General features: G+C 56.1%; 1 protein-coding gene across 1 annotated transcript; it reads right to left on the reverse strand.

Annotated features, from left to right (window-relative positions):
- Positions 1-109: 109 nt before the first annotated feature.
- Positions 110-4,806, reverse strand: TPRG1L (tumor protein p63 regulated 1 like). Its single transcript, XM_023635924.2, has 5 exons — positions 2,791-4,806; positions 2,587-2,678; positions 2,312-2,488; positions 1,297-1,450; positions 110-639 (listed from the first exon to the last, which is right to left on the reverse strand). The coding sequence occupies exons 1-5, from the start codon at positions 2,995-2,997 to the stop codon at positions 445-447; spliced, it is 825 nt and encodes a 274-aa protein (XP_023491692.1). The 5' UTR covers positions 2,998-4,806; the 3' UTR covers positions 110-444.
- Between the last annotated feature and the right edge of the window lie 4,346 nt (positions 4,807-9,152).

The raw sequence follows: 9,152 nt of genomic DNA on the forward strand, positions 1-9,152 counted from the left end.
AAATACAAAATTTGACACCAAGTGTAAACATATTTGCAACTACAGGCACTGGGGTATGAGGTCCTCCCCGGATGTAAGAAACTACACAGCTGAAGTGCTAACAGGTGTGTTCTGGTGGAATCACGACGTTTATTAACATGCTGCAAGGCTGGGGTGGGAAGGACCACGAGAAGCCACATGGAGACACTCCAGGAAGAACACGAGAACTGAAGTCCTGGACAATGGGACACCAGCCAGCACGGTGACAGCTACACGCATTTTGCTTTTGTCTGTAGCTCACATCAGCTGGATGTTGAAGAATATAATTCACCTGACTATTCTAATCGCACTCAGATCCCTAAAGGTAAGCGGCCGAGCCTGCAGCGGCCGCAGAGCTGCCCCAGTCGGACCCTGGAGCCCCGCGGCTGCCTGGCCTTCTCCAGGAGGAGCTCCCCGGGTGCGTGTCTAAAAGCCAATTCTGCCTCTGCTCATGGAGTAGCCCAGCTTGGCCTCGTTGTTGATGAAGGACATCAGGCCCACGTAGGTCTCGATGAGGAGGGGGCGCTCCAGGACCAGCACGCCGTTGGCCTGTCCCGGCAAGGGACTCTCTTTCTGGGCTTTTTTGACAGCTTGAATTAACAGAGCTTTGAAGCTTTCCAACTTTAAAGAGAGAAGACATGGAGCTTAATCAGCGATGCATACAAAGAAAGACCCCACTCATCCGTGTCAGCCCTCCCAGCCTTCCAGCCACAGCCTGGTGGCCCTCAGCTCCCCTCCTCGCTGTGGCTCTCTAGAAACGTCACCTCTCCCCTCTGCACACAGTGACTGGCAGCAGCCAGTGCACGCAGATCCTTGCTCCCTGCAGGCCTTGGGTTTGCCATAGTGACCTACCTAGTCCTCACCACCACCACCAGACTAGTGAGCAGCCCACAGCGCACGGCTGGCAGGTGGGGAAGCCACCACCAGGCCCCAGCGCCGTGCTCATGACTGGCCCGGAGGCCTCCTCTCCTGGTGAGCATGTGGACTGCCTGGCTCTAGCACAAGCTGGGGTCACCCTGAAGCCCTTCTGGGCCCTTCTGCAAGACAATCATGGCTGCAAGGGGCCACGTTATAGAGCTATGCTGACCAGTAACCACTAACCACACAGGGCTATTTAAATCTAAGGTAACTAAAAGTTTTAAAAATTAAAAGTTTATTTTCTCAGTTTCACTAGCCACAGTTCAAGTGCTCAACAGACACATGTGCCCACCCTACTGGGCAGTGCAGGCCTATGTTTCTGTCACCACTGCGCAGCGCTGCTGTCACGGCCTGCCTTACTTGGCACAGAGAGGTCGTCTTCTCATCCACACCGGCCATCGGGTGCTCTATGAAGGTGGTGTAGGGCACATTGGTAGACCAGGGGTTCCATCTGTTTATGAAGGAAGGGCGGCTCTGCTTGTCCCACTGAATGCGAATCCCAAAACCTTCTCGCCTGTGGAGTTAGAAGACATGAGCCAGACCCCAGAGCAGGCCACAGCGCTCCCACGCCAGCCTGGGCACCCACGGGGTATGATGTTAACAAGCTGTCCCGTGGCTAAAGACCTACGACCTTTCACAACAGAAAAGGGCTTGTGGGCTTCAGCAGTATCAGCAGTCTCCAGCAACAACTGCTCTAAGTACTGTTAAACATGACAAACGGAATATACTGATTTGGTTAAACTAAACTTCATTTTCACACAATTAGTAAAAGAGGTAATAGGAACATATTATACACAGGATAACTAAATGAGTGACAGTTTTATAACTTTAAGTCCTTTTTCCTGAATGTTTTATTGTTGGTTAAAATTTTTAGCTCATCTTAGCCTCCTGAATTCCCTATTCAAATCTCTAGACCAAAACTCTAAAATTTACTGTTTAATTGACTATACTGATATCTAGGTTTCTCCTATTTCAGAAAATTCCCCTAAAGAATGAAGATCAGCTCTTGAAAGTTAGGCCTTAAACATCTTCAAAGTTAACCCTCAGGGATATCTGCCAATTAAAGCGACTGTTACTTCTTTCTTTTAAAAACTAACCAGAGCAGGACTTCATGTGACGGAGGTGAACTGGCGGTGTCAGGTCTACTTCAGTATATCTGGAATTCATCTGACTACAAGCCTAACAGCTACGCTTTGTGCCAGGATTCCTTACAAGGCACCCGCTGCCCAGAAGTCACTTCCACTCTAAGAAACTATTGATTATGAAGCTGAGGCATCATGTTTCTCTCTAAGGGCAGACACAAGAGCCCCTGGGGGCTAGCTTTAGACAGGCCGGCTACCAGGCTCTGCTGCTGGGCTCTCTGCTGAACACTCACTTGTTGAGCGATTTCGGGGGGAACTGGAACTCTCCGTAGGAGATGGTGTCCACGGCATTTAGGGCTATCCGGACCACCCGCTGGCACTGCAGGCTGATGAAGTCATATTTGCAGATGAGCAGCGCCTGGTCGGTGATGAGCACCAGCCGCTCCTTCTCGTTGTTCCAGTGATCAACCCTGCCCGCGAACGAGATGGGTCACCCCCGCGCCAGCGAGCGATCAGGGCCTCAGGGCCAGGGTCGCCCTCCCCCCCGCAGGACGCGCGCCCCGCTTACTCGGTCAGCAGCCACACCCCCTGGATGTCGCCGTCCTCCACGGGCCGGACAACCATGCGGATCTCCTCCACCGCCTGCTCGATGGTGCCCGGCTGCGGGGTCGAGGGCAGAGGTCACTCTGCGTCCCTCCCCGTCTGTCCCCCTCCCCGTCCCCGTCTGTCCCACTCCCCTTCCCCTCCGCTCACCCCCCGCCCCCAGCCTCACCCGGAACACGAAGTACTCCTTGACGCGGGCGCGGCGCGTGGGGTCGTGGACGCTGAGCGGCCACAGCGTCTGTCGCAGCGGCGTGCCCGCCCCCGGCCGCCCCGCGCCGGCGCCGCCGTCGCCGCCCGCCCCGACCTCCTCGCCGGCCGCCAGCAGCGCCGTGGGGCTCGTGCCCGCCGAGTCCACCGAGTCCCGTAACTGCAGCATCGCTGCGCCAGCCGCAGACCCCGACCCCGGACTTGGACCCGACACGGCCGCTGTCGCCGTAGCCGCCGCCCGGCCCCGCCCCGCCTCGCGGCCGCCGCGATTGGCTCCGCCTCGCCAGCCCCGCCTTGGGCCCCGCCCCCGCCCGCCGGCCCTCGCGATTGGCTGTTCCCCAGCCGTCTTCCGCGATTGGCCCCGCTCGCCGCCGTTCACAATAGCTCCCGCCCTTCGCCGCCCAGGAAGCGCACGCCGCGCGCACGCCCACTTCCTGTTTACGGGACGGAAGGGGCGGGGACGAGGCTGGTTGCCAGGGAGACGCGGAGGGTCCGCGGGAAGGGGTGTCAGGAGCCGAGCGCCCCTTCGCCAGCTAAACAGGATGCTCGCGCCTCCCGCGCGCGGCGGCCTGGACCCCCGACCTCCGACACGGCGTCCACGTCCCTCTGTTCTTCAGTCCCTGCTGAGGTGCGGCGGACATCCGAGAAGGGGCCTCGACCCCCTGGATGCGGACCCTAGCCCCGAGGTGACCGCCCCATGGACGCGGATACCCGCCCCGGGGTGACGGCCCCTGGACGCGGACCACGACCCCGGGGTGACCTCTCCCTGGGCGCGGCCCTCAGCCTGGAGGGGTCGGGGCTTCGCGCGGAAGTGTCCCCTCGAAGGCAGAGGCCGCGCGGGCTTCCAGGATCGGAGGAGCCGCCGCGAGGCAGGGCACTCTCTTGGGCCGGTGCCTTCAGGGGTGGAGCAGCCAGGGCGGGCCCAGCGCTGTGCTAAATGCCTGCGTCCCGGCAGCCCTCACTGCGCCCTGGAAGCGTCGCTCCCAGGACCCCTGTTTCAAGGAAGGGGACGCGCAGACACCGGGCGGGGTCTCCTGCCCAATCACTCCATCAAGGGCTGAGCCAGGATTCATTCTGGGTAGGTCTCCGGGCCCTGCTCTTGTCTTGGGGGCACTAGAATTGCTTCTGTTCTCCCTGTGAGTGATCTCCAGGAGCTAGCGCCACGCTGGGCATCTGCCATCCCTGCCACGGGGCCTCAGCTTGCTGGTCTTGGCCCCCACAGGCCCCTCTCATCGCCATCCCCTTTGCACTGTCATCCTGGGAACCCAAGGGCTGTGCATCCATGACAGTTTACAGTCCCTCTCATCGCCATCCCCTTTGCACCGTCATCCTGGAACCCAAGGGCTGTGCATCCATGACAGTTTACAGTTCCTCCCAAATGTAAGCACCTGTGATCCTCACCCAGTTGGTCACTTCGGACTTCTGCTGCCTCTACTCACACCACCCCCTTACGCTCCCCACCCAGAACTCCTTCTTGCCTCACCCCTAGTGTGTCCATGCTCCAACACCGGGTTTAAGACCACCCTCCCCAGGAGACATTGAATTTACCACGACTCCCTCACTGTTTTGTTCTTTGCTCTCATGTAATAATCTGATCTGTGTGTATCGGGCCATTCTGCCGTGTGTGTGCCCTGTATATAATCCGCTCCATGTGTGCTGGGTCATTCCACTGTGTGTGTGTCTGTGTCCTGTATATTGATGTGGATCAAGGCTGCCCCAGGAAGAGAAGCCCAAGGCGTCCTGGCCTACATGCCGATCTATACGACCCGATTCATGTCTAAAGTTATACGGCCATGCAATAACCAGACCCCACCTGCACTGATACCATTTAATGATTTTTTACATCGTCTTTCCTTTGTCTAGTAGAAAATAAGTCACGTACCCATGCCTTATAAAATTAGCCCTACCCTCAAGACATTGCAGCCTTTCACTGCCCTGGGGTCCTGTCCCCATGCTATTCTCTGAATAAAGGAGCACTACCACCAGACCTTGAGAGTCCAAAAATCTTTCTTTCGACTCCTTGGCTCACCAAGCCCGCATCATATATAATCTGCTCCATGTATGCTGGGTCATTCTGCTGTGTGTGTGTGTGTGTCCTGTATCTAGTTCACTCTGTGTGCTGGGTCCTTTTGGGGTGTGCGTGTCTGTGTGCACCACTTGTTGGGAAAGTTTGATGGAACTAGTCCCTTGCATGTGATTGGCGCTTTGGGTTTATAAACACTTCCATAGTTCTTTGAATTTCGCAACAGCCCAGGGATGTAAGCACGCTATCGTGTACTTGCTACTGTTGAAGAAACAGGTTTGGAGAGTTCTGTCACGTGCCTGCAGCCTCACGGCTGGCACAGCTGTGCCAATTAGCAAAATCTCTCCTGAGTTGTGCAGACGTAGGTGCTCTCACAGTTTGTGAAGGATTCAAGGTGGCCTGGCCTTTTGTTCCCCAGGACCCGCCTCGAGGGAGAATGCTGTGGCTCTGTAGGTCCTCAACAGCCACTTGCTACTCAGATGTCAACATCAGCAGAAATGGGAGGCGCCGAAATACCACAGATGCTGAAATAGCTCTGCACTTGCTTCCTGGAAAAACAAAAAACTTGAAGAGTGCTAAGTGACTGTGCAAATACAGGTAGCAGAGTGCTTCTAGACCCCCGGCCTGCTCGGGGGACGGGGACTGCTGCCTCTGTGGGCCGGGGAGCCCCTCTTTGCAGGCAGCCAAGCCCGGGCTGAGTGTGCTCTGCCCAGTCGCTGCCAGGTGGGCCTGAATCAGGCCCCCGAGGGGCGGCCTGAGCGCTTGAGCTTGAGGTGCCCACTGAGCCCTCTCCTGAGTCTCCCTTCGGCCTGGAGAGGAGTCGGCGCAGAGCCAGCAGCCCATCCATGGTGGCAGCTGGGTGTGCGCACTCAGGAGCCCGACTGCCTGCGCTTGAATCCGGCTGCTCTACTCCTGCCCAGGTAGACTTGGATGCTTAAGCTCTCTGTGCCTCAGTTTCCTTTTATGGCTAGTGTAGATAGTGATAGTTCCTACTTCCAGTGGCTGCTGGGAGGATTAAATGCGTTAATACCTGTGATGTGCACGGCACCCTGCCTGGCCCCTGTTAGAACCATCTCGGTGTCCACGGTTGTTGATGCTGGCCGTTGAGCCTCTGCCAAGTGCCACATGTGTTGAAAATATTACCTTTGCTCCAAACACACGTGCATGGTGGGAGGCAATACTGACCCCCTTTACCGAGGAGGAAACAGTCCCAGAGAGATGGTCACTTTGTGAACGTGGCACATCAACAAAGAGCTGGGACCTTCTTCAGCCCAGAGCCAGTGCTCAGCAGCCGCCCCTGCTCCCTGTGCTGGGGCTCCCAGGAGGGGCGTGGGGAGAGAGCCCGTCCTCCACTGACACACTCCCCGCTTGCTTCATGTCACCAACAAACAGTACACTTACACATGCTCGAACGTGAGAACGAGGGAAAGGCAGCGTTTCCTTTGACAGCAGGACTTCCTGGTGACCTTGATCAGGGTCATCTCAGCGAGCTGGGGAGGGCGTGAGAAGGGGAACCGAGGTTCAGGGGTCAAGGCTGAGGGTGGGAGGGTAGAAAGCCAACAGCAGAGACGTTGGTGCTCCGGAGGAGCTTCCGGGAGGTGGCAGCAGTGGTGAGGTGGAAGAGGACCCGAGCCATTTTCACAGGACTACCAGTCCCTGAGGGCCCAGCCTGCTCTGGGTCTCAGCTCCGGCTCATCCTTGCGTAGCTGTGGCTGACCTTGAAGGGGTTACTTAACCTTCCGGCTTCCCTTTCCGTGTCTAGAAATTGGGACGATAAAACCCAGCTCACAGGTTGTCACAAGGCTTAAATGCACTAATACGTAGAGAGAGAGGACCCGCCTGAACTAGCTCTCAGTCAGTGTTTATACCCCTGCCCAGCCAGGCTCCTTGAGATGCTCAGTGGGTGTCTGTGGAGTGAATGACAAAAATGAAGTTGCAGGAGGACAAGGGCCCAATTAATGGAACCAGATCCTGGCGGGGCTGGCAAACCAGAGCCTAGAAGCCACCCACAGTCCCCTGCCCCGTGGGCCTCTCACAGGGGTCAGTGTTAGCTCACGGCAGGAGGACACCCTCTGCCAGGGGACAAGATGGAGAGAGAGGAGACTGGTGTGGACAGGTGAGGCTGATAATGGACAGGTGAGGGTGGCGTGGATAGGTGAGGCTGGTATGGACAGGTGAGGCTGGTATGGACAGGTGAAGGTGGTGTGGACAGGTGAGGCTGGTATGGACAGGTGAGGCTGGTATGGACAGGTGAGGGTGGGGATGCAGCGGGAGGGGGCATTGAGGAGGTCTCAGGACATCTATTTTCTTCATGGGGGCGGGGATGGAGCTGGCAATTTTGGTAGCTAGGTGGCTTGGAAGAGTGGTGATGAGCAAGGGAGCTGAGTAGGGGCGGTGGGGGGGGGGGATCACTGAGCAGCCTGGAGACCTTGGAGAGGTTTGCAGTGGCGCCTTCCACCCAGCAGCTGGTGGGAGTGGGAGAAACCAGTAACTGGACTGGTCTAGACTGGGGGTTTGCTGGGTGGCTGTGGTTAGAGATAAAGGACAAAGGAGAGGCCAAGATCCTGTGAGGGAATATTTGCCAAGAACTGTGAGGGGTCAGGAATTTTGCCCCACTTTCGAGGTAACAGGCTGGCCTCCCACAGTTCCACGGATGCTGGCAGAAGACACAAGACCTCTGGGTCAGAAATGAAAGACCTTCTTATGCACAGGAAAACCAATGGACAGCCGTCAGCATGGTGTGCTGGTTCCCGGAGCTGCAACTCCCACAGGGGTGATGCCACTGTGCCTACATGGGTGCTGCACACAGGGCAGGAACCCAGGCCTGTGGGCAAGCTTGGTCCTTGTCCCAGAGACAGATGTTACCTACGCTCTCAAGATTTCTCTCTGCAAACGTAAGCCTGAGAAATGGTCCAGGAAAAAGTGTCAGGGCATGGTGTTCCTGGCACATCCAACAGGACGTGTAGGAGTGTCTCCCAACATTGTCAACATGGTGGACCTTGACTACAGACTTCCCATCTGGCTAGAGATAGCAGCAGATCTAACAGGAACTAGTGACTAGGAGAGTATGGAGGGATGAAGAGCAGAGACCTGGGTGGAGTGAATGGCTGTAGGGTGGAAAGACCTGGATATCCAGAAGCTGTGGTCTGTGAGTGGGGTGCTGGAATTGGAAATATCGCAGAGAGAGAGAGAGCATTCTGGATGCCTCAGTGAATGGGATAAAGAACTCTGGGCAAGCGGAGGCCCAGGACTAGTAGATGAATGGGTCCTGAGGTCCCCAAGATGTTGGCAGGAGTAGGCATGACAGTGAGATGCTGACCCAGGTTTCAGGGCCTGCAGTGGATGTGGGGTATAATCTGTAGGTCCATAAATTTGAGAAGTGATAAGGGAGATGACTGTGTGTGTATTAGACAATACACAGCATTTGATGCTATATTCATGTCCTGGGGCTGCCATACCAAAGTACCACAAACTGGGGGCTTCAAACAACAGAAATTTGGTGTTTCACAGTTCTGGAGGCCAGAAGTCCAAGATCAAGGTGTCGCCAGGGCCATGCTCTCTCAAGGCTCTGGGGAAGAGTCCTTCCTTGCCTCCTCCAGGTTCTGGTGGTTGCAGGCCATCCTTGGCGTTCCTTGGCTTGTGGCTGCATCAGCCCAATCCCTGCCTTTGTCATCACATGGCTGTCTTCTCCCTGTCTCTGTCTCCTCTTCTTATAAGGTCACCAGTCGTGTTGGGCCAGGGTCTACCCTCATGCCCTCATCTTAGCCTGATTACCTCTACAAAGACTCCATCTCCAAATAAGGCCACATTCATCGATATTGGGGGTTAGAACTTGAGCATGTCTTTTTGGGGACACAATCCTCCCCTTAACAGATGGGTAATATATGTGCAAACAATGAGAAGTTTCAAATGGAAATCGTTGCTCTCCATACACACGCCTTGGTCATAGGGTAGGGAAGCTGGCTCGCGACGGGTCTGGCTGTGAAGTTTCCCTGGGCTGGGTCCCCCTGTGTTTGAGACACTTCTTTCCTGGGGCTTTTGAAAGGTTGTTCCCACTTCCATCAGCAGGTGGCAGAGTCACCCACACGGGACCTCCAAATTGGAGCACAGTGCACAGTGCTGTGTGTACTTAAGCCCGAGATGAAGTCATTATTTATCTTCTCTTCCTGCAGAAGATGCCAAGTCTCAGCTGGGAAGTGTGGATTCCTTATCCTAACTTCCAGATGCTGTGGTTCAGCAATTTACAGAATCAATGGGTCCCACCTTTGACATCTGTCTCTGGTGGAAGTAGGGGTCTGGGG

The sequence above is a fragment of the Equus caballus genome, chromosome 2 (genome assembly GCF_041296265.1).
Source record: "Equus caballus isolate H_3958 breed thoroughbred chromosome 2, TB-T2T, whole genome shotgun sequence".
Classification (NCBI taxonomy): Eukaryota; Metazoa; Chordata; class Mammalia; order Perissodactyla; family Equidae; genus Equus; species Equus caballus.

Bases quoted from the DNA above. Each gene is read 5' to 3' on its own strand.
- TPRG1L (XM_023635924.2), bottom strand. From the start codon at position 2,997: ATGCTGCAGTTACGGGACTCGGTGGACTCGGCGGGCACGAGCCCCACG. The intron at 2,679-2,790 runs GTGAGGCTGGGG...TCGACCCCGCAG, and splicing joins AGGAGTACTTCGTGTTCCGG to CCGGGCACCATCGAGCAGGC. The intron at 1,451-2,311 runs GTGAGTGTTCAG...CTAACTCCACAG, and splicing joins CCCCCGAAATCGCTCAACAA to GCGAGAAGGTTTTGGGATTC.